Source organism: Dermacentor andersoni, chromosome 7 (genome assembly GCF_023375885.2).
Source record: "Dermacentor andersoni chromosome 7, qqDerAnde1_hic_scaffold, whole genome shotgun sequence".
Lineage (NCBI taxonomy): Eukaryota > Metazoa > Arthropoda > Arachnida > Ixodida > Ixodidae > Dermacentor > Dermacentor andersoni.
Window position 1 is genome coordinate 176120162 of NC_092820.1, and position 25815 is coordinate 176145976.

General features: G+C 48.8%; 2 protein-coding genes across 3 annotated transcripts in view; both read right to left on the reverse strand.

Annotated features, from left to right (window-relative positions):
- The window catches only part of LOC126533285 (uncharacterized), a 109042-nt gene extending 95235 nt beyond the window's left edge, over positions 1-13807 (reverse strand). Inside the window, exons 1-2 of one of the 2 annotated variants that reach the window (XM_050180545.3) lie at positions 13496-13802; positions 7728-7973 (exon numbers count right to left, since the gene is read on the reverse strand). In XM_050180545.3, the coding sequence (XP_050036502.1) occupies positions 7728-7973; positions 13496-13564 (315 nt within the window). In that variant the 5' untranslated portion in view covers positions 13565-13802. Of the gene's footprint in view, positions 1-7727; positions 7974-13495 lie in introns of both variants that reach the window. The other variant, XM_055071663.2, reaches the window with a different exon arrangement.
- Positions 13808-20017: 6210 nt separating this feature from the next.
- LOC129385249 (uncharacterized) overlaps positions 20018-25815 on the reverse strand; it is a 56492-nt gene continuing 50694 nt past the window's right edge. The window contains exon 5 of the mRNA XM_072289554.1: positions 20018-21157. Within this exon, the coding sequence (XP_072145655.1) occupies positions 20942-21157 (216 nt within the window). The 3' untranslated portion in view covers positions 20018-20941. The remainder of the gene's footprint in view (positions 21158-25815) is intronic.

Consider the following 25815-nt stretch of genomic DNA (forward strand, 5'->3'; position numbering starts at 1 on the left):
AGAGCACAAACGCATTGCTGGTTTCCCAGTTTCCTCGATGTATGCGATCGTCGCGCCCTTGTTGATGTGCTTGATCTCCTGGCTGAAGTTTGTCAACATAACTTTCACTTTCCCTCCGTGTAATCGGGTGATCCCTCTTGCGACGTAAATTTCACGGTCGACCAGTAGACGGTCGTCCTCAATGACGCCTTCTACATCTGCGCGTGTTTGAGGACGAAGTCAGCACCCTGCGCGAGGCAGGATGCTGACTTGGTCCTCAAGTACACTCAACGAATGCTGAATGTAAGGCCTCTCCGTCGGTATCTCTTGGTCTGTCGACAGCGTTCGACTTAAACCTCAGGTCGATGATTGCGCCGTGTTGGTTCAAGAAGTCGATTCTGAGAATTATGTCTTGCGAGCACTGTTGGAAGGCAATGAACGTGGCAGGGTAGGTATGGTCATGAACCCTAATTCTTGCTGTGCAGACTCCCGTCGCCGTTATGAGGTGTCTTCCAGCTATACGAATTTGAGAGCCATCCCAAGCAGTCTTGACTCTCTTTAACTTGGCGTGGAATAATCCACTGATGACGGATTAGTCTGCTCCAGTGTCTACAAGTGCCGTGACTTCGTGGCCGCCCAAAAGCACATCGAGGAGGGTGGTCCTTTGTTTTCCGTTGCAGTTAGATCTTGGCATCGGATCAGGGCTGCGTCGCATTGACCTGTTGTTGGTACGTAGCGTCGTCAGGTCGTCTTTCGTCGGCGTGTTCTTGGCTTTTAGGCTTTGTCGGGATAGCGGCGTGTCGTTGCTGCGTCGTCGAGAAAGATCAGGAAGCATGCTCATCGCGGGCGGAGGATCTTCGGAATTTCGACGTACAGCAACTGCACCTCCATCGGTTGCTGCTTTTAGTTTCTCGGGTATGGACTTGCGGACCGGCCCCGGGCTGGGCCAGTGTATGGTCGGCGCAGCGGCAACAGGTAGCGTCCTGTTCACGGTGAACGGGATGGTGTTGAGAACTCGACTAAGTGGCGGCGAGGTAGTCGGCAATGTCATGAGTTCGCTCCCCAAGCTGTGCACGCGGCGCGTTGACGGAGAACCATCGCAGTCCCAAATCGCGGTATGGGTACCAGTGGTACACATGGCCTACTTCTTCGCAATGGTAGCAGAGCGAGCAGTGGTCGGGGGTGCGCCAAATCTTTGTCTTCCTCTAGGCTTTTCGCTGGCCGACAGGTGGGTGGAATGGCGGCAGTGGCGGCGTCCAACGACGGCATCGCGGCGTCATGGTGCCCTGGCCCGCGCGTGGAGGGGAAATCTGGCTGCGGGCGACGGCGGCGTATGTCATAGCTTCCGGCTAGGGCTGTGGTGATGGCGGTTGCACTTCGTAACCCTAAGTGATCACTGAGCCTCCTCTTTGATGGTGCAGGCGATTGAGGCCACTTGATGCTACGGCTTTGGAAAGAGCTTCCGCAGTTCCTCGCTAACGACCGCTCTGATGGTCTCCCGCATGTCGTCGCTGCCGAGTGCCTAAACATCGGTGTAGTTTAAATTCGGTGGTTATATTGCCTTGTCCGCATATCGAGCGTTTTCTCAATGATTGCGGCTTCGGAAACAAATTCAGCAACAGTCTTGGGCGGGTTGCGTATCAATCCGGCGATGAGCTCGTGCTTGACACCCCTCATCAAGAAGCAAACTTTTTTCTCTTCTGGCATATCAGGGTCGGCGTGTCTGAACAGGCGAGTGATTTCCTCCGTGAAAATCGCGATGTTCTCATTGGGTAATTGTACTCGGGCTTCTAGCGTAGCTTTGGCCCTCTTTTTGCGCATGACGCTCGTAAAGCCCCGCAGAAAGCTGCTACGGAACAGGTCCGATGTTGTCAGCGTCGACTCTCGGTACTCAAACCACGTTCTGGCGGCGTCTTCTAAGGTGAAGTATACATGCCGCAGCTCGTCGTCGGATTCCCAGTTGTTGAAAGTCTCGATTCGTTCATAGGTCTCATGCCAGGTTTCTGGGTCTTCGACTGATGATCCAAGGAAGGTTGGTGGCTCTCGCGGTTGTTTCAGCAGAATGGAGGATGTTGGGGTAGCCATTGGGGTTGTCGTCTCGGCCTTGATCTTCTTGGGTGTCTCAGGTAGAAGTCCGTGTTCCGCGGGCAGATGCTTTAGCCTGCGGCTTGCTCGATGGTCCCGAACGACATTGGTGCTTTCTTCGCGGTCCGGGCTTTGATCACGATGAGTCGGGGGCGTACATACATTAACGCAAAGCACCTACACCAGATGTGACGTGGTAGTGGCGGTCAAGAATGCAGTAGCAAAACTGTGAATGGTGAAACTAGATCTCCATTGGGCGAAACTGTGCCAAGAAATTCATGCAACACTCAAAACAATGACAGTGGCGAACAGTCGGCAATCGTCGAAAATATGATCTGCCGGTCAACCACGTCGGCTTTTATACATGCGTCATCGAAGGTTCCAGAGTAATCGCTGGTGCCCGCGTGTGTTCCAGAAAGTTCTACACCATTCGCGTCGTGCGCACGTGCAATCAGATAACACAAGGTTCGGTGACAACAGGCAGCGGTAGAACCATGGATAACATTCGAGAAACTTCCAATACATGCGGGCGCGTCCTGCGCTGAGGGATAACATTTGTTAGACGGCGAAAAGCGGTCACCCGGAAAAGATAAACATGTACACGTGTCAATATCTTATATGGCTCGTAATTCGAGTTTTCGTCCACATACGAGATCTAAACTATGTTTGCGATATAATATTGTTACGTGTAGAAAGACACAGACGAAAGAGGCTATTTACAGGCTATTTACACTGGAACCAGACAGCCAGGCTGACATTCGCCCGCGCCAAGGCACAGACCAACTTCATCGTCGCTCTCGCGGCGGCTCGTCTCTTGAGTATCTCCCGATAATATCATAATACTACCCGCTGGCGGCAAAAGCGCCGTCACGGTGCTGTTAAATATCCAAGGCGCGTGGAGAGTTGTAGAGCTTGAGTCGGGCGACGTGGACAATATCACTAGTTGTCACAGTGGAGGACGTAGTGGGCGTGGCTAGAACAATTTCATAGATGACATCGGTCACTTGGCGGAGCACGCGATATGGGCCTATATAACAGGAAAGCAGTTTCTCACAAAGGCCAACTTTACGCGATGGTGACCAAAGCAACACGAGGCTGCCGGGCACAAAATGGACATCACGGTGACGGAGGTCGTAGCGTTGCTTCTGTTTGTCCTGAGGCACTTGTAGACGAACGCGCGCAAGTTGACGAGCATGGTCAGCTCGGGCGATTGCATCACGGGCATAAGCGCTAGTTGAAATTGTGGTGGACGGAAGCACAATGTCTAGTAGTAGCGTCGGTACTCGGCCATATACAAGAGGTAAAACGGGGAAAAGCCAGCCGTTTCGAGACGGGAAGAGTTGTACGCAAAGGTAATGTAAGGTAGAGGCAGGTCCCAGTCACGGTGGTCGTCTGAAACGTAGTTCGATAGCATGTATGTAAGGGTGCGGTTTAAACACTCAGTGAGGCCATTCGTTTGAGGGTGGTAGGAGGTGGTAAATTTATGCTGTATGGGGCAGGCACGCGTGATGTCGTCAATGACTTTGGCCAAAAATGTACGGCCATGGTCTGTTAGCAATTGACGCGGAGCACCATGCATCAAAATGAGATGTAGAAGAAAGTCCGCAACATGAGTTGCGCAACTGGTCGGAAGAGCGCGGGTTACGGCGTAGCGGGTCGCGTAGTCAGCCGCGACGGCAGCCCACTTGTTTCCTGATGTAGATTCCGGAAAGGGGCCGAGAAGGTCTAAGCCAACGCGATGGAAGGGCTCGGCAGGGATGTCGAGCGGCTGCAGGTAACCAGAGGGGAGCGGCGACGTAACGTCGTACGGAACGGGCAAGGCCCGGCCAGAAAAAACGGCGACGTACACGGTCATAAGTTCGAGATAGGCCGAGGTGTCCTGTCGTTGGTGCGTCGTGAAGCGCTTCTAGAATGGTTGAGCGGAGGTGTTTAGGTATGACAAGTAGGAACTCAGAGCCGTCCAGATGAAGGTTACGACGGTACAGAGTACCGTCGCGGAGCACGAAGAGGCGCAGAGTGGCATCGACCGGAGAGTGCTTAAAACGGTCGATGAGTGCTCTGATGTAGGCGTAACGACGTTGCTCGTCGGCTAAATGAAGCAGCTGTGATACAGAGAATACGCAAGCAGCACTTGTAATATTGGAGGAGTCAGGGTCGTCAACAGGGTAACGCGACAAGCTGTCAGTGTCTTGGTGCAGGCGGCCGGACTTGTAGACCACGGTATATAAAAATTCTCGTAGCCTCAAAGCCCATCGACCAAGCCGGCCTGTAGAATATTTTACCGATGAGAGCCAGCAGAGAGCATGATGGTCAGTGACTACGGAAAAAGGGCGACCGTAAAGGTAAGGACGGAACTTCACAACCGCCCAGACAACAGCAAGGCATTCTCGTTCCGTAATGGAATAGTTGCGCTCCGATGGTGCTAGGAGGCGGTTCGCATAAGCAATAACGCGATCCTGGCCACGCTGACGCTGGGCTAAGACGGCACCTACGATATGACCACTGGCATCTGTACGTAATTCTGTAGGGGCATCAGGGTCGAAGTGGGCGAGAATGGGTGGTGAGGTTAGAAGAGAGACGAGACGAGAGAAGGCGGCGGCGTCTGCAGTACCCCACGAGAATTGTACACCTTTCTTCAAAAGATTAGTTAGGGGCCTAGCAGTTGTCGCAAAATCTGGAACAAAACGACGAAAGTACGAGCATAGCCCTACAAAACTTCGCTTCGAACGTCTGCGGCTGTCTTCGGAACCGGAAACTCTCTGACAGCGCCAGTCTTGTCGGGATAAGGCTGTACTCCGGAAGCGTCAACGAGATGGCCCAGAAGAGTAATTTGCCGGTGGCCAAAACGACATTTGGACGAGTTAAGTTGCAGCTTCGCCTTTCGAAATACATCATAACGCTCAAGGTGAGTGTCGAACGTTGGCGAGAAGACGATGACGTCGTCGAGGTAGCAGAGGCATGTGGACCATTTGAAACCTTGGAGCAAGGAGTCCATCATACGCTCAAAGGTGGCAGGGGCGTTGCATAATCCAAACGGCATTACCTTAAATTGGTATAGGCCATCAGGTGTGATGAACGTGGTTTTTTCTCCGTCCATATCGTCAACAGCAATCTGCCAGTATCCAGAACGAAGGTCAATAGAAGAGAAATAGCTGGAACCGTGGAGGCAGTCAAGGGCATCATCTATAAGTATAGGAGCGGGTAGACATCCTTCTTAGTAATGTTCAGATGACGGTAGTCTACACAGAAGCGCCATGTGCCGTCCTTCTTCTTACCCAACACCGCAGGTGACGACCAGGGATTCAAAGAAGGCTCAGTCATGCTTTCATCTAGCATTTTGTTCACTTCACTTTGAATTACTCGGCGTTCCGACGCAGAAACTCGATACGGTCGTCGGTGAATAGGCGTAGCATCGCCAGAAAGAATCCGATGCTTGACCGCGAGCATCCGGCCTAAAGGGCGGCCGTCGAAGTCGAAAATATCTCGGTAGGACGATAATACTTGGCAAAGGTCTTCAGCATGCGCAGAGGACGGGTCCGTCGCAACTATTTTCTTTATGTTGGGATCGGCGCCAGAGGCTGGCGCGGGGGGCCTGCGAAGCTCGCCAGAACCATCGGTTGATAACGCTGCCACATGATGGTCGCCGAGACAATCAACGTTGGCGAGGCAAATACCTTGTGGTAGAATTTGCTTTGCCAATCCAAAATTAAAGATAGGTATGCGAGTGCGGTTCACAGTAATAGTAAGTAGACAGTGAGGCACGGTAACGTGATAATGTAGTATAATGTCGGGTAGAGGAGTGACGAGGTACTCGCCATCAGGGACTGGTGGGGAAAACAACAGTTCAATAAAGGCTATTGACTTTGGCGGCAGGCGAAGAAAGCCGGCGGGGCGTAAGCGGCACTGGGGTGCGTCAGAAGGTTCTACGAGGATCGGTAACTCAAGGCGAAGGGTACTGGCAGAGCAGTCAATAAGGGCAGAATGCGCGAAGAGAAAGTAGAGGCCGAGAATTAGGTCGTGGGGGCTATGAGCAATCACGGTGAAGAGGACAGGAGCGTGGAAGCCGGCGGTGCTGATACGTGCCGTATACATGCCGACGATAGGCACAGTACCGCCATACGCAACGCGGACGACGCGTGCCGACGCTGGGGTGAGGAGCTTTTTGAGCTGTCGTCGGAAGGCAGCACTCTAATAGAAAAATGTGCGCCTGTATCAATGAGTGCAGTGACCGGATAGCCGTCAACGTCAAGTAGGTTTTGGTTCGTAGGTAACGTGAGCAGAGGATTTGAGGGCAGGGTCGACAACGCAGCTTCACCTCCAGTAGCTGCAGTGCCTAGTTTTCCGGCTGTGTCCGGGAGGCGATAGGCGGCGAAGCGGCGGGGTTGGGGCGAACGAGACTGATGGCGTCGAGGTCAGGGCGAGCGGCTGTAGCGAAGGTTCAGTTCGGAGCAGGGGCGTCAGCGGCAGTGGGTTCACGGCGGGTGGCATAGGGAACAGAAGGTCCAAAGGTGCGGGAATAAGTTGCGGCGTATGTCCGAGAAGGTGGTGGCCATCGGTTGCGGCAGTGACGAGCGACGTGACCGATGCGACAGCAGTTGAAGCAGATCGGCCTGTTATCAGGGGTACGCCATTCGGACGCGTTGCAGCGAGATATGGTAGAAAAGGACTGCCGGGGACGAGGAGGGCCAGTAGAGAACTGGGGAACGCTGGGTTGAGACGTTGAACACACGGAGTTCAGACCCATGTTCTCAAATTCATGTCTGTCTACGGCCTGAATCATCGCAATCGTGGTTGCTGGCGGATCGGGAGGCGTCGCGGAGAAAGCTGGTGAACAGGCGGCCTCGAGCTCGCAGCGAACAATACGGGTGACGTCGTCACAGGTGGTGGCCTGACGCGGTCGACCCTCACATGTCGACGTAGCAGCAGTGTTGGGTAGCCGCGTGATGTGGTGTGCGATACGGCGGCTCATAGCTCGTTCAAGGCGACGGCATTCTTTAATGATGGCGTCGATTGTCGAGATGTTGCCGAAAACAAGCAAATTGAAAGCGTCGTCGGTGATGCCTTTTAGAAGATGTGACACTTTTTCTGCTTCAGGCATAGCATCGTCAGCTTTGCGGCATAGAGCCAAGACGTCGAGGATGTTGAAACGTACGGATCTGTAGATGGCTGAACACGAGACGCAAGAGCATTTCTCGCGGCAATCTTGTGGCCAATGGGGTCGCCGAACAGTTCCCTGAGCTTTTCTTTGAAACTGTCCCAACTGGTTATCTCGACGACATGCGTCTGGTGCCACACGCGTGGGGTCCCACCGAGATAAAAGATGACATTGGCGATCATAATCGTTGGCTCCCACCTGTTATTAGCACTGGCGTGTTCATAGAGCTTGATCCAGTCGTCAACGTCCTGTCCCTCCATGGCCAGAGAACACACCAGGGTCGCGACGTTGTGCAATTTACAGGCTATTTACACTGGAACCAGACAGCCAGGCCGACACTCGCCCGCGCCAAGGCACAGACCAACTTCATCGTCGTTCTCGCGGCGGCTCGTCTCTTGAGTATCTCCCGATAATATCGTAATAATATTTTTACATCTAGTATGTTGCTTGTATGCCTTGCTTCTATCTCACGAGATGCCGGCAAACAACAACAAAAAAAGAAACTCACCGGCCACGCCATGCGGAAGGTGAAGTTCTGCGCGAGCACGAAGCCCGGCGGCATGCTGTTGTTGGCCACGACGGGCGACACCAGCAGGCCCATGGAGCAGGCCGAGTCCCGCGGCCGGGCCAGGCAGCTGCGCATGAACACGCGACACGCGCCGGGGCACAGACCCCCGCAGCACTCGCCGCGGGCGTCGGTGCCGTCGGTGACGAAGCGCCGAAGCCGGAGCTCGAAGCGGGAGGCAGCGTCCGCCTGCGATACAAACGCCTCTGCGTAATTAGCGCACAGCGGGCCAAGGACAAAACTCCCGGAAGTTGTACACGCTCCTTTGTTCACAATGAGCCGGACAGCACAAGAATAGACTATATGCTCGAGCACTCGTCCAGCAGGGTTCGAGATGGCCTGGCGCGTTGAGCACGGTTTCTGTCGTTTGGATGACCAGCGATTCCAGACACCTTTTTTTTAATCTACTATAGTAAATTTGAAGGAGTAATTGACGCATTTAGGTGGGACTTCTACGACGCCGTGCACAGAAACGAAAAGCCCAAAAAACACTGAAAGACATCCAGAACATACTAAGAAACCGGACACGGGCGCACTATGCCCATCTTGGGTGATAAAAGGCGCAGGAGATAATACAACACCACGTACAAACATGCACCGCCGAATCATCCGCACTTCCTCAGATAAATGTAAATTGGTACTGAAAGAAAGAGTAAGACAGTAGGCAAGAAAATTCGGGTTTTAATACTGGTGGGCCAATGCACCTACACATACCTTCGAGACACATCACATACCTACATAAACCACACTGAAGTGTACATAGCACGAAGTACATCATATGCAGTTTATATACCTGTAACAGTGAGCTCAGACACGAATGTTTAGTCTGGGCCTAAGGGATCATGGTATATTCTAAGAGTGTTAAACCAACAAGCGCTCTTCTCTGCAACACCGCTATCATCTATGGACATAGTAATCTACTCAAATCCTTTTGTGTATACGCATATTCAGCATCCATATTTACATAAATCTGATCGCGAAAAGGACAAAGGAAATTAAATTATGGGGTTTTACGTGCCAAAACCACGATCTGGTCATGAGGCACGCCGTAGTGGGGGTTTCCGGAATAGTTTGGACCACCCGGGGTTCTTTAACGTGCACCTAAATCTGAGTACACGGGTGTTTTAGAATTTCGCCCCCATTGAATCCCGGCCGCCGTGGACGAGATTCGACCCCGTGACCTCGTTTTTAGCAGCCCAACACCATAGCCAACAAGCAACCACGGCGGGTTGCGCGAAGGACAACATGGCCGCGACATCAAGACTGTACAAATAAATTACGCGCATATGCGTACTTTGTTGTTTATGAGGTTCAGTGGTTGTTCAGGTATAATGAGAAGGTATGGATCATATCTCGCAAAGTGCTGTCATCTTACCGCGGTTTTTGGAGGTTGCGAGAACATGCGTGTTGATGAGAAAGAATGCAGAGAAAAGTAGAATATTAACGGCCGTCGAACAAGTGGGACATGACGTGACACAGCGCCACTCGAAGAATGGCCAGATGCATTTATGCCATGTGAGGCGTGCCCCCGCTCAAACAGGCATCAGCGCGGCGTACCTAGATTACATTCAAGCTCTGACGTCACGGTAAACGCTAAGCTGTAGGTACATGGGCTGCAAGTCGCACTTGAGCCCAAGGTTCTGGATGTCAGTCAACACCAGTAAGCACCTAGCATCACTTGCCTCGATAGGATTAACGAACATTGAGGGTGCAGGGGAGTGTTCGCACTTTTTAACGAAGACGACGTGACACGCTATGACATGGGGGAAACAGGTGCCAGAACAAGAATATCTCTAGTCGTACTCTGCCTCATCTTCTTCGTGCCGTGCGGGGAAAGTTGCGGGTCGCATCAGCTAAGTCCTCTGAATAGCGCCACGAAAAAAATGAGCGGTCGTTTACTAATCAACCACTTGTCAACTTCTCATCCTTTTCGCGATGCTGCTTGAACGGTAGGATCACAGACTGATGAGTAACGCAAATCGAGCGAGCCCTACTTGATGCTTTCAGACAGGCTCTTACTCCTGATTGGCTGACGAGACACGTAGCTTTCGCTGTAGTAGTAGTAGTAAGGCGCTGTACTATTGGTGCACTTCGTCTTTAGTAACACGGTGAAAAGTCACACGAGCGTCGGTATATATAAAAAAAACGTAGAGCGGTAGAGAGTGTTGTGACTAGTGTTTCCGAAGTGTCCTCGTTGTGCTCCCCTGCCTTGCCAAAATCAATGGACCAGCTCTGGCTCGTCGTGACGTCATATAATTTAGAAACGTTTGGTCAGGCCTGATTGAGAACCATTGTTTTGAGAAAAAAAAAAGCAGTTCATCCTAAAAAAAGAAAAAGAAGACGAACTCTACCTGCCAACTTTCGGTAACCTTTCCTATACTTAAGCGTATAAGTGCGCAAAAACACAGGGATTTTTATCACGCCACATCGACGTCATCGACGTCATCGGCGCCACGATTGGTTTGGGCTTTGAAAGACTGAAGCGAGAAAGTTAAGCCTTCTTTTTTCTCCCTAAATATGCGATTTCTTTCGGTCAAGAGAATTCGGTGAGGCTAATCGATGAAGACTAATCTAACATGTCTATACAGATTTAGTGCTATCATCTCAGTGGTGCCCCTGCAATCTGCAGCTCTGAAGTATGCGCTTGGCAACATTCGGCTTCGAACGTTGTTACTTGACTATCTCCCAGTTGACGTAGCTGTGGTATGCAAGACACTATCAATTATTTTGCGCCGCGGTGACTCAGTGTTGTCACACTGCTGAGTACGAGGTCGCGGGTTGCACTTTGCAGCGATGACAAAAGCACTGCGACGGGGTTCGCCGCGCACTCGTGCCCTCAGATTTCGCTACTCACGGGCCGTAAAAGACACCGTGTTGGTGAGCCCCGGATTTACGGTTCGAATAAGTGTGGTTATAAGGTGCACACAAAGCAGGGGCGTTCTATGTTCGGTCACCCAAATCGACTGTGACCGCCGTGACTGGTAATCGAGCCCGCGACCTCGTGTTCGGCAGCAGCGCATTCACCGAGGTCGGTTGACGGTGGGCGGCGCATGCATGATCAAATGCAAAGACAGGGAAGTGATGCACTTGGCGCTACAGGAGAACAAAGCACGGCCTACGGGACAGCGGCGCGCTCATTTTGAGAGGAGAACAACGCATCCGACCGCGCGTGGTTCTCGCGCAGATCTTGAAGGTCAAGGCTCACCGCTGCACGGGGGGTGCTGTGCGATGGCGCTCTTTGATGTGTGCAGGTCTGCCTTTTTGGCCTCGCTTTGGTTTTTTTCTGTCGTTCGTTAGGGCGCCACAGAGAAAAGACAACAGAACGAAAGGCAATCGGGAGAGGGTGGGGAGATGTAATGCGCCGGCCTTAAAACGGAGTCACTGCACTTCAATGGCGGTGGTCGCATACTTCCTGGGTGCTCGTATTGTTGCCAGAAACGGGCGCGGTCCTTCTTTTCGCACCGACACGGTACAATGGCAGAGCCCAGTGCAACGTTTTTAGATCGCCGGGAATGCAAGAACGCTCGCCCAGTGCACGGTCAACAGAAGCCGACCGCGCACGACTTCGGGGCAGCGAGCAGTCAACTATAGGTAAGCCTAGTGGTCTGAAAGGGTTCTGAAATGCTCTAAGCCTCTAAGTGCGATATCTTTTCTTTTTGATTCTATTGTTTTGACAATTTCGACAATTTTTGTGGAGGCCCTAAACCATATTCTACTCCCTGGAGTCGGTACAATTCAGCTTTGTCTCTTAAATGCAACGAAGTTAATTCAAATCGGTTCGGCGCTTGTCAAGTGAGAGAATGTATTCACATGTGTTTGGATAGACAGATTGCCCCGCTATAATAAGGCCTCCTCTTATTAGCCCGTACAATAATTGTTGTACAGATTCTATTGCGTTTCTATGGACTTTCTGTTACCTTCAATATAACTTAACAAAACGTGTTGCTGAGCTAGTTGGTTGATGACTTAAAAACAAAGATTACGGCGCTAAGCAGACGAGGACGAAGTGAGACGTCCGTATATGTCGTCAGTGCCTCACTTCGTCCTGGTCCGCTTAGCGCCGGAACCTTTGTTTTTAATTCAACATAATGCCTGCTGAAATGAAATTGAGCATAACGGACTATCTGCGCACGGGAGCGACAGTTCAAGGCATAACGCACACAAAATTTACAGGCATCCGAAGTAAATCACGTCGGGATATCCGGCTATCGTGAGAATCAAAAGCTCGAAAGCGTAAGCCCTTCTGTCAGTCGTCTACGCAACTAATACGTTCTCGCAGTGATATATTGATGTAGTGTTGTCGGTGCAGGGTAAGAATGTGCTGTTCGAAAGTGGTGCGAGATGCAAGGAAAACGCCAACTGACCAGGAAATGCACTGACGGTCCCCGCGGACAGTGCTGGCAAGCGTACGAAAAAAACGTGTCACTAGAAAGTTTCACGTCGTGCTAGAAAATCCCTGCTGATCGATATTCGGATAATCGTCCAACTGAATACAATAACCAATAGTCCATGGCGGTTGATATAACGCAACAATGTAATCGGTCACGATATCTGGAAGAAGAGCGGTGGAACAGCGAGACAGCCACTCCTTTACAACATTTATAATATTTATGGTTCTAACGACATTGTTTGCAACCAATTGAATTTCTGTTGAAACTCAATTCGACATGATGCATGATTTTTACCTGGGATTTATCTGTATTAGATTCATCGCTTCGTTCAACCAGCCCCAGAGTATTTGATTCCGACTTGCTTCACTTTTCACATCGTGATAAACTCGCGCTAGTGCGCAATACTATCGGGCGAAATGCATATTTACGTAAGCAGCCACGTCAGACGTTCGAATACGTACTCCACCGTGAAACGAAACAATGACGAAAAAAGATATGCAAGCCGGCTCATCCGGACGATCGATCGGCGTGCTCTTTCGCAGAATGGAGCTCGCGTAAATGCTTAATTAAAGGATTACCGTCGTGAGTGCTCATTAGCTCAGTTATGAGCAAGCATATACTAAAAAACATAGCCTTGGCGTTAGCATTTTGTAGTAACTTTCTTCAAACGTCGCGGTAAGCGCTTGGATGCCTACCCTCTGGTAAACATGCGCAACATTTTTCACGACATCTTCAATTTCAAGAAGAGCCATTAAGGAGCCTGATAAAAACTCGGTCTTTTAACGTAAGCGACCGTGCAACGCAATAAGCGTGGCCACAATCAACTGTTGCGCTGTCTCCTTGAAATCGATCCTAAACTGGCGAAGTGCTGCTAAGAAATTACTGAAACGTCAGTGAGACGAAGGCAATCCCCTTGGCCGGCGTCTATTTCCTGTTCTCGCTACTTCTCACTACGCACGCTACTTGACCCTCCCTCCAACGTCTGTCGGTGTTGCTCCAGCTCTAGAAAAACAGTGTGCACGAGGGCTTTCGCGTGCTCCCAAACCGCCAACCTCTAAGCTCCACCTGCTGGCATTCACTGACACCTTGGCTGGACTACACGTCGATCACCCAATGCGCATGCTTTTGAATAAATTTCTTCTTCAGGTAATATCAATTCAGAGGCGGCGCACTAGACGAACACTAAGTGGCACAAACACGAGTGCTGGGCCGCCACCGAGCAAGCTGTTGAGCTCGACCAGCGCTGGTCTAGCGCGTGGCCGAATTCCCGGGGCCACGGGGGCGTCCGCCGCGACGAGTGTGCCGGCGCGGTGAGCTCACCGGTTCTGGCGCCGCGGTCAGGAGGATCAGGAGCGGGCCCAGGAAGATGCACCGGGAGAGGCGGGCCATGCTGGCCGAGTGTCGGCTGGCTGTGAAGCAGGCTGGCTTTGCAGCAGACGCGCAGCACCCCCCCGGCAAAGGTGGAAAGGGAGCGACGGGCGGCAAGTTCAAGTTCCGCCTGGCGGTGACCCGGCTGGGTCAGCCGCGGCGTCGGGACGCTTCCTGCTTGCTCCGTCCGTCAGCTATCCGGCCGTCCAGCAGCGCTGGACGCGCCCGGTGAAAGCACCGAGCTGTGCACAGCGCGAACGAAGCGATCCGAGACGGCGGCAGCGAGTGCGTCACGCACTCGGCGGCCAGAAAACGACAGTGGCTGCCGTTGATGGCACGGCGGCCCCCGCCGTTGGTGTCACGCGTTCGTGTGCGACGCTTCACTCCGTCGCTCACGCCCCCGCACAGACTGTGTACGCTAGGCAAAGCGCCGCTGGCGCGTGTCACGTGACGGCAACGTATGTACGCAGGACGACCTCACTCGATCGCTCACGCCCGAATTAGCGTAGACTGCATATGCAGATTAAAAGGAACAATTACGAGGCGATGGACAGGTCGTGTATCGGGTACAGAGTCACGGGGGATTGCCATGGGGAGGCCAGGCACGCGGGATGAAGACGTGCTGTGGAGTGGCCTTCGTAAGGGAAAGAAAGTGCGAGTATGCTGACGTGGGTGGTGGCACGAGTCATTGATTGCATCACTTGTGACAAGTGAGTGCGCATGGCAAGTGTACATGGTGACGTGAGAACACCGTTGCTTAGGGAAACCAAAATGGATCTGCGGTGGAAGGTATCTTGTGTGCACCAGGTTTCCTGTAGCGTCCAGCAACAAGCGAGCCGTTTACGTAGGGCCGGGTATGCTGATGACACCTTGGCGTCAGTCACTGAGAGCCTCTCTGAAACCTCATTTACTCATCCTTTACCTCATTGAAAGAGGTAAAAGGAGATTCAGCAGCCGTTCGGTGCAATAACGCACGTAGGTACCCTGTGGCCGTTCCGTACGCACACACGGGGTGTCCCACCGTCTAAAAAAGGTGGCGAATAAGTGCGGTGTGGGTGTTGTTTTTTGAGCGCCACTAAAGCTCGTAAGAATGTGCAGGCTAGTAAACAACGCCGGGAGTCAAGGCATACATGCACTAAGGAGCATGTCACCCGCTTTGTTGACTGCAATGTGGGGGTGGTTTACAAGATTCCACTTCCCTGCGGAAAGTGCTATATTGGACAAACAGGCAGGTGCCTAAATGATCGGCTTGGGGAGCACTGGAACGCTGTAAACGCTTTAGCAGGCGCTGGCCACTTGGCTGACCACTGCTGTAGATGTAATCGTAAATGCTCCCCGCGTTTTCATAACACGCAAGTGCTCAGACGGTTCGCCAGGCAGTTAGATAGGGAAATATTTGAGGCGTATTGCATTTCAAAAGCTATTGATGAATGTGTAAGCGAGCAGAACTTTTTCTTGGGCTATTTGGTGCATCTTACTGAAGTACTAAAGCGCCAAACAGATAACACAAGAAGAGACACGGACGAGCGCTTACTAACAACTGATGCTTTATTGTCAGAAACACACAATATATAGCAAATCTGGCAGCGCAACTACATTGGTGAAAATCACATGGTAACCAGGCAAAAGGCGATAAAACGATTGTAAAAGATGACGAAACTCGAATAAAAGATGACGTTCGCGACAATGACACGTGGTGTATAGGCCCAAAGGACCATAAATGATAATGGTTACGCGATACACAAAACACCGCCGTAAGGAAGTACCCCTTTAGAAACTAAAAGATTAAGATTTTTCACCAAGCGCAGGTGGCGCACCAACGCGCTAAGTTCTAAGGGCTTCTAAAAAGAACATTTCACTTTTATACAGTATTTCTGACGGTTCGCCGACGCATTCCAGGCCCTTCCTTTTAATGTGGAAGGCTTCCTTCAGCTCACGGGCAACGGTGACTCGACTTCTGTCCAGAACAATGGTCTCTCTTAGGCGAGGCTTGCACCCGCACTCTTTGCAATGTATGACCATATTGGAACCAGTTCCCTTTTCCTGTGAGCGTTCACGTTCTTTTAGCCTTTCATTTAAACATCGCCCCGTTTGTCCAATGTAAACCTTTTTGCATGAGAACGGAATTTGAGAAACTACCCCTTCCTTGCAGCTGACAAGTGGATCGGTATGCTGGGTTCCGCAGGTCACGCGTTCTGTTTTTTGGTTGTTAACGCGAGCGCACAATGTAGCAAGTTTTGAAGGGGTCGAGACCGGGAGTTTGAATTTAGTAAGCGCTCGTCCGTGTCTCTTCTTGTGTCGTCTGTTTGGCGCTTTAGTACTTCAGTAATGTGTAAGCGCTCCATCACTGGCACTCATTGATAAAGAAGTGTTGTACCTTGAGAAGAACCTGGTGAATGCTATGTAATGGCTTGTTGTGAGCGCTTATCGGATTTGTTGCGTATATGATTGTCTTAAAAGTGGCAAATTCGTTTATGCGTCTGCCTGCGCATCTATACGAGCATACGGTGGCCTCTGTGTGTTTTTCTGAATAAAGCTTGTCAGTTGAAGTTCTAGCGCTCTGTCCTTCCTGTCCCAAACCTTTTTCTGTTTGTCTTGCGCGGGCTAGTAATACATATATATATATATATATATATATCTCACAGCAACTGCACCAACACCGACTAGCCCAACTTCCTGCGTTAATTCCCTTGCTTTCTCCACAAGCTCTCTCGGCTGGTACCATCTTCCATGACTGGAGAGTTGCTAAAGTCATCCCCATTTTCAAATCCGGTGACCGGTCTTCGCCACTTAACTGCCGACTCATTTTGTTAACAAGTATTATTTGTAAGCTTTTTGAGCATACAACTTATTCTCATGTCATTAACTACCTCGAGGAGGATGATATCATTTACGAATACCAGCGCCGTTTTCGCAGGGGTTATTCAGTGACACTCAACTAGCCGGATTCATTCATCAATTACAGTCCTCACTAGACGTTGGCGGTTAAGTTGACGCAGTCTTCCTTGAGTGCTCGAATGCTTTCGGCTGTGTCCCTCAACAGAGGCTTCTTCACAAACTTACAGAACAATATATTGACCCGGAGGTTGTTTCGTGGAGTAAGGATTTCCTTTTTTTTCGAAAGCAGTATGCAAATGCTAACAATGACAGCGCTTATCCAGCGCACGCCTCGTCACGCCGGAGCAGCGTGCGTGGGCCTTTTCTATATTCGTGGTTTACCCAACTGCGCTTCTTCAAAAAATCGATTGCTCGCTGATGACTGCGTAAGTAACATACCGTATAATTTCATGTGACAGTGACTGTGCTGTTCTTCGATTTGACCTTGAAGAAATTAACGTGCCCTGTTCGCCAAGGCTAATAACACTTCATGTTTCTGAGACTAAAGTTCTCTTTCACTAGCCGTGCAATCTAAATTCTAAATACTCGCTCGATTAACAATAAGATCAAAGAGCATGCGCCTTCTTACGAATATCTCGGCGTTCATTTAACTTCCAAGTTGAAATAGAAGACGCACATGGAGCACACTAGGCTCAGAAAAACCGTTCACTTGGCTTGCTGAAACCGAACATGAAACACGCTCCTTCACAATTGCGCAGACGAATATGTCATCCTAATCCGCGTAGAAGTCGAATATGCATCAGCTATATGTGATCCTGACCATGCATATATAACTGGCGACATTTACTGAGTACGAGGTCGAGGGATCGAATCCCGGCCATGGCGGCCGCACTTCGATGGGGGCGAAATGCGCTAAAACACCCGTGTACTTAGATTTAGCTGCACGTTAAGGAACCCCAGGTGGTCGAAATATCCGGAGTCCTCAACTACGGCGTGCCTCATAATCAGAAAGTGGTTTTGGTACGTAAAACCCCACACTTTAATTTAATTTACTTTTGGCGACATTTAATCCTTACAAAAGCGCGCTGTCCGATTCATTTATCCTGATTATTCACGACACTCAAGCGTAATGGCACTAAAAAGGCGTGTTGATCAACTTGAGAATATTGCACTCGGCTCGGTCGGCCCGGCTCAGCTCTCGCTATTTTATAAGTTTTACGATCACAACTTGCTTCGTGAAGATTTCTTTCAAACACCTTCTGTAATCTTCACTCGACGCGATCACTTCTGCAAGATCAAGCGCCTCATGCCATGTACTCCATTTCGCCCAGTCCTTCGTACCTAGAACGATAATCGATTGGAATAATGTATCGCCCGGCATTGTCACTGTTACTAATCCCCTTAAATGTCATGAGCTTGTGAGCAACGAACGTGTTGCATTTCTCGCTTTCTTTTACAAATTGTATAGCTCCATTACGTGTGATTCTCTACATATATTTCTATTTCTGTGTCTCCAACTTGTAATACCCTTTAATCAGGAATTTGCTGTTGCCTAGCTTGCAATCTCTTGCGCTATCTGATGTATTTCTCTGCCTGCGAATATGTTTGTATATATGAGTTACCTAATTTTATGCCCCCCCCCCCCCCCTATGTAATACTCTCGGAAGAAGGCCTCTATATAGGAGTACATTGAATTACAATAAAATAAAAGTATTTGAATGAGCCATTAGCCAAAGTTGCCAACATTTCTATGTAAGTACAGTGTAATATCTAGCTCAAATATAGTTTTCTAAAGCAAAAGCCAACGAAACAGGCGTTACAACGTGTAGAGGAGGAAATTATTCAAGGAATCGAAAATGGCTTTTACACATCGGGGTTATTCCTAGACTTACGAAAATCATTTGATCTCGTCAGCCATGAGCTTCTGCTGTTGAAGCTGCAACGTTATGGGGTAAGAAGTATTCTACTAGAGATAATGACCAATTACAACGGGCATCGCTTTCAACACACAAAAGTAATGAACAACTTTTCTAGCTGGTTGAAAGTCACAGCCGGAGGGCTACAGGGTTCAGTACTTGGACCAACATTGCTATTGCTTTGCAATAATGACATAGCAGATATCGGCAGTAAACGAGACATCGTAATGTACGCAGACGACACTGGTGTATATGTTGCTTCAAAAAACATGACCTCGCAAGAAACTATGACAAACTCCTATATAGAAGAGTTATCTATATGATTACATTGTAACAAGCTGCAGTTAAATGCAAACAAGACAGTACATAATATTGGAGATTATTATGCAGAAGAGAAATGCAGTGTTCAATAGCCTGGCAAGGGAACATTACTTCATGATCCCCAGCTGGGCCCTAGAGTCTGTGCGTTTATCTCGGTTAATTACTCACAGGGAACCCTGATCATGAGAAGTAAATTTACAGAATAAACATCGGTGGAGTGCATACGGCAGGTATTAGCAAACCCTGACTGGAAGCTTACGACGGTCGTTGAAAACAAAAGTGTACAATCATTGCATTCTAGCGGTGCTAACATATGGAGGAGAAACTTGGAGGTTAACAATTAAGTTCGAGGACAAGTTAACGACCACGCAAAGAGCGATGGAACGAAAAATGCTGGGCGCTACGTTAAGAGACCGGAAGAAAGCGGCGTGGATGAGAGAGCAAACTGGTATAGCTGATATTCTAGTTAACAGTAACATAAAAAAAATAAGATAGAACTGGGTAGGCCATGTAATGCGTAGAACAGAATAACTAATGGATAATTGAAGTTACAGAATGGGTGCCGATGGAAGGGAGGAGCATTCAGGGACGGCAGAAAATTAGGTGGGGTGATGAAATTAGGAAGTTTGCAGGCGCAAGTTGGAATCAGCTACCGCAAGACAGGGACAATTGAAGATCAGTGTCTTCTTCCTGCAACGGTCATAAATATAGGCTGAGGATTGACGGCACAATATTTACGTCAACAAACTTACGTGACACATGAGCTATGTAATTAAGCACAGACCAACGCGAATTACGCGGACAAATGAACAGAAATTTCTAGGAGTCTGTTTCCACGAAAACATGACATGGAATATGCACGTATTATGCTTGACCTCAGACATAGCCAATGCTACAGATTGTATTCAGGGAATTAGTCACTTATTACCGCTGTGACTGATAAAAAAAAAGACCTCTACTAGTCATTAGTGTATTCAAAGCTCGTATACTTTATTTTAGTCTGAGGAATAACTACTGGCTGGAATTATAATAAGATTACTAGTCTTGCAAAAAAGGGTGCTTCGGCTATTTGAGAGTACTATATATTATGAAATGATACATGCACGAATTAGTATATTCTGAAACTATTTAGGAGAAATCCGTGAATTAAATACGCGGGAATGATTCATAAAGCATAATATACAAAAAGGCCACCAGATCTACTTATTAAAGTGCGCGCTGCATAGTCGCTACACAAAAGGGCACGATGAATACACTGTTGCAGAAAGTGACAGATATAAATAAATTGTACGCGAACAATCGAACCGATGTCAGAGTAAGTTACGGCAAACATACATTACATTATCAAATTATGCACATCTGAATCAATATGAAGAAATAGAGAGCTGGTGCGATTAAAGAGGAAAATCAAAGGAGGTGTTCACGATGCATATTAAAGCTACACTGATTTTGGACTGATCATGTCTGTATAATTTCGAGTTCTTTAATTGTATGAACTACTATACTGTATTGTGCTATTACTTAAGTATTAAGTACTAACTATGAAATACGTGGTCTGTAATTTACCTTTGGGGCTTTAACTTGTTTTAGAATATGGTGCTTTTGTACTAGGTTATTCTGACAACACTTTCGGCACATATCGATTAAAACATCTTCATGTACATTATTATTTTATTGTGAAAAAATATTTCGCATCCCTTCTGTAATTCAAAAACGAGCGAGTTCTTTTAAGATTTGTGACGAAAAATCAGCTGTTAAAATAATTTCTCAAATTGTAAAATGTGACACTCGGTTTGGGCATTTTGTGCGTGTGTGTTGTAATGCATTTGTTTCAAACTGAGGCCCTTTCGGGTAATTACAGCCTCTGTGGTAATCAGGCAAGACCTGAAACACAAGTCAATAAGAAATTTCCCGTGATCCACCATTCAACGGCCGGCCCATTGCGGCGATTAGGTGGCACGCACAGCAGCGCTCTATTGCCGAAGCGCCAGCATTGGAAAAGCATCGCTACACTATTCCAGCCTAGCATGCACGCTGACAGTTGGTATAATTTTATGCAGAAGAAAGTTAGAAAGCTGTTTAGGTGTCGTTGCCTATCCAAATCACAGTTATCTAAGCATCGTCGGTGTGTACATCGTTGCCGCAGGAATTTCGACAAATCAAATGTGTAGCCCCCCATCACTGCACCCTGCATTCGCCTGCAACGCCCGGTTGGATGCGCATGGCCCGACTCATGCGTATTCTGGGCGTGACACCGTAGCCTCCGAGATCGGACTGCGTGCGCGCCGAATATCTCGAAGGTCGTAAGCGGCACAATCCCATGTTACGCCGGCGCCAGCAGGCACCGTTGCACGCAGGTGTCCCTGTCGCGGAATCCGCCCCTGGCGAGGCACAGGTGCATGAAGGGCAGGCAGCGGGCCTCGTCCTGGTCGTAGAAGAAGGGCAGTCGGCGTTGCTCCCAACTGCAACGACGCACCACGGCTCCCGGACGGCAACGCGGGTGCGACGACGACGCGGGGCTGTCGTCGTTGGTCGGGGCCTGCGAGACGTCGACGACCGTTCGAGCTCAGTGGTCAAAATGCACACTTGACAAGAAACGCGACACTGCTGGAGTCGTGGGAAACTCCTCGCTGAAGGGTGCACACCGAGGGCTGCGCTGCGCGGCTCGTTTGGCGCGTTTCGCTGCACATTTCCGTGCAGCGTTCGGCGGAGCGGGTAGGCACCCCCCCCCGAGCATCGCCCGAGTTTGTCTAACTAGTATTCGGGAGATGGAGACGTGTCGGAAATAACGTTATGGCTTATTACTCTCTCTCTCTCACACACACACACGCACACGCACACACACACACACAGACACACACACACACACACGCACACGCACACACACACACACACACACACACACAAACACACACACACGCACACACACACACACACACACACACACACACACGCACACACACACACACACAGGGTGTTTCACCGAACACATTCAAAATAAAAAAAATCGCCTGTGGCAGATACCACAATTCTAGCCCATTGCAAGGCATATGCGCTCGAAAAGAACTGTGTGGATAACACCATTTACCACATACGCGCCGTCAAACTTGCGGTAAGAATGCACTGTCGTCCCACTTACTTCTTTAAGAAAACGTCGTTTTATGCATTGAAGCGCAAAAATAATTGGAACGCCAATGCATTTCTCCACAAAGTTCGGGAATTCATATCTTGAATATGGTGCCATTCTGAAAATTCGTTCCAAGTGAATCCGCCTTGCAAACTCTCCGGCTAGAATTTGTAAATTTCAATATGAGTCATAAGTAATTAGTTAAAATTTAATTAGTGTTTTTGTTAATTAATCGATTATGCATTTCAATTTTTTGTACAAGTAATGTCCGTATCTTGGAATAGAGCTACTCATGGACTATAATTGTGTAATCTGCAACAGACAAATTTTAAATAATTTGGGAAGTGTTCGGTGAAACACCCGGGTATACATATACGCGTACATACTTAGTACATACCAGGGGAGTATACAGGGGGGAGGGGGCGCTTATGGGGCTTCAGTTCCCCCCCCTCACCCCGAAATTTTTTCGCGCTGTCATGCGGAAATCACGGTGGATTTTGTGTAGAATGTCCTTTTCATGCTCGAAAAGACATTTCAGCGCGAACATTGTGAAATCGGGCTGGATTTCGCGGCAACAACCACGCACCGGGATATCGTAACGCAAGGAGCCCCATCCGAGCCCAGTTTCAAAGGCGCTCTAATGGCAAGCGGGCTCGTCTCGGCATCTCGCGGAGACCGCAGCATCTACGGAGCGCATGGATTTCACTTCTGAAACTTTATGGGTATAAAGTTCTCATAAACTTTTGATACCAAAGGCGCATTGACATTTCGAACGTCGTGCTTTAGATTTTCGATTCCGGAACTTTATGGGTTTCATGTTGTTATAAACACCTGACGCCAGAGGTGCATTGACTTTTCAAAAGTCGTACATCAGACCATACAACGAGAAAAGCCAAATCAGCACACTAGCAGACAAATTGACAAAGCACGCAGCGAAGTCGGATGAGACGAACCGTTGTAGTGGTTCACTTGAGTCGTCATGTCATAGAAAAGAATATCAACATTTCTTTTTCACCTGCGCAAAAGCATCCATGTCAAGACACTAAAGCTAACAAAGGCAACTACGTTGTTGTTTATTTTTCTACTTTGACTTTTATTCGCGAGCACACATTGAGCCTCTTGAATTTTATTTTTCTCGTGTTGCCCCGATCATCGCGCGCGCGCACTTCGACGCGCGTTCGTTTTTCTCTGGCCGAGTGAATTTTCCCCTGGCAGAGTTTTGCATGCATTCTCGCTAGCAGACGAGAAAAATGAACAATGCCCAGTCGCTCGCCGCCAGCACTGCGGGGACTCGACGGATTACAACGCGTTCGATTGAGCGCAACCTCTCCGGAAAATCTTGTCTCGCCAGTGTAGGATGCCGAGCAGTATGCGTGTGGGATGGGACCGAGCAGTATGCATGTGGGGTTCTCTGTGGACCAAGCGTCTCCCGTTTTCTTTGACATCCCTTCGGTAGCCACATCAGGTGCCCAATGTAGGCCTTCGATTGTGGCCAACATGAGTTCCTTTGCATTCTTTTTTTCATTTCAGTGCCCCCGCCCCACAAAAGAAGAAAGAAGACATTGTTGCGGCGGACCGAATTGTCGCATGGTGAAAGTTCGAATTTGTGTTTTCTTCTTTTGGGGAAAGTAATGGGCCACGGGACGCTTCAGTTCCCGGATACTGTTACTATATTATTGCGATAGCAATTATATGGACACTCCAAGCGCATTCCTGCCGTCGCCTTCACGTTTCGTATAAAGTCCAAAGGCGATAACATCGGGACCGCGCGCCGCAAGCTGTATGTGCGAGTGAAAGAGTAGGGGGGGCATGGGTGAGTCGACGATGGTGGCCCAGTCTTGTGCGCGCAAGGAAGAAAAGCGAGGAGAAAGCGCGCCGCCTCCTGCTGCGCGCGATAGATCAGTGGGAGTGGAGGGAGGGGAAGCTGTGATCGGTGAATCTGTGTTTGCGCAACATGTTTATTTTCATTGTTTGACGCATTATATACAGTGACTTTTTTTATAGGTAGATTTATTGGAAACTTACACGTATATTTAAATATCTTGTTGCGAAGTTGTGTGTATACGTGCAGTGAACTTTGTTTCCAGTGGCACTCTTTTGCCCTTTATCAAGCCGTATCTTCGCATTTGTAGATTCCATTGTATTTTCGCATTTCTACTGTACGAGGGCGAGTCAAATGAAAGTGAGTCAACCCACCCTGCACAATAATGGTTCTGTTCATTATCTGCGAGGCATGCGCGTAGCGCACAGGCATTTCTCATTTACAAAAGTGACACGCAGGTGCGAGGATAAATGTCTTTTAATGCTCTCATACACTGGGTTGAACAAGGTTGCGTGACATAAAGGACGCTGCAAAAGTTGAACAGCGTGGTGTCGTGAGGTTTTTGACTGCTGAAGATGTTTCCCAAAAAGAAATTAGTCGCCGTATGGCTGCCGTGTACGCTGAACATTGCATTTCATTGGACACTGTGATGCGTTGGAGGAAGCGGTTCAAAGAAGGACGTGAAAGTTGCCAAGACCATCCAAGACCGGGCCAAATTCACCGTGCAATCACCCCCAACAAAACTGCAAATGCTGATTAGACAAGAACGGAGGATAAGCATCGATGAATTGGCAGGGCGTGTGAATATCAGTCACGGTTCGGGTCATACAATAATTCTAATTCATGAACATCTCGGTTATCGGTTCTTGTGTGCGCAACGAATGCCCAACGTTTTGAACTACCGCCAGAAGACGGAGAGGTTCGGCGCTGCCTTGGCTAATCTAATTCGGCATCACAATGAGGGTGACGATTTTTTGTCTGCTATTGTGACCGAGGACGAATAATGGTGCCGCAACTACGCGCCTGAAACACGACGGCAAAACTTAGAGTGGAAACATTGTAATTCACCACACCAAGGAAAGCAAAGGCCGTCATTTCTGCAAGAAAGGTGTTGTTGACTTTTTTTTTCGATCGTCAGGGGCCATTATTGATCGAATTTGCTAAACCTAGAGAAACTATCAATCGTTTCTGATATTATGAAACGTCGGATCGGCTGCGTGTCGCTATCAAGAACAAACGACGTGGAAAATTGAGAAATGGGGTCATCTTGCTCCTCGACAATACCCGTCCCCACGTCGCTGATGTCGTTAATACAAAACTGGCAAAGGTCAAACAAGCAACGCTGTAATATCCGCCATACAGACCAGACCTGTCGCCTTGCGACTTCCACATTTTGGAGCAATTGAAGAAACAGCTGAAGGGAACCTGAATCCTGTCGGACGATGACGTGAAAGAGTCAGTTACAGACGTTTTGAAGCAGCAACCCAAGGAACTTTGAGACGGGAATCGGGCGACTCGTTAGTCAGTGGGACAAATGTCTAAAAATGCTCATGGAGTATACTTTTAAATAAAGTACCCTATTTGTCACATATTCGCATTGGCTCACTTTCATTTTCCTCGCCCCTCGTATATTTTGCAGAACTTCTGCTTTCTATATATTCTCTCTGTTCAGACTATAATTTCGGTGCAATTACAAACAATACACGACCAGTGACAACTGCTTCTGCGGAATACATTGGAACAAAGGATATCGTCATTGAGATTTCTCCCTGGTCGTTGCATATGTACAAAAATGTGAACAAGGTTCTTGTATGACAGAAAGGGAGAGAGAGAAAGGCAGTGAGGTTAACAAAGTTGCATTAAAATATTTGTCCTCAACTTGTTCATTTCATGGTTTTTACATTTTTAATATCAGCGGCATGCACTGCTCTGTTGGTTTCAAACTGATATAGTTGTAAAGTTCGTGTGATAGTTTTTAATAAATAGACAAAAACAAGGAAGCATTGATATCAGTTATTTCGGGCACAATTTCTGAGACATACTAGTACATTCTTTTATGAGAAAATACCAATTTTACTTGTCTTGACAGTGCGTAGCGTTCACGAATTCGTTTGCAGGAAATCTTTGACAACGGCAATGCAGTTATTATTAATGTATTTGATTCCTCGACAAATTCCATAAGGAGGCAGCAGAGCTGCAACTTTAGGCAGGTAGGAGCTGAGCCCGCGACTTCCGCATTGCCCGTCCT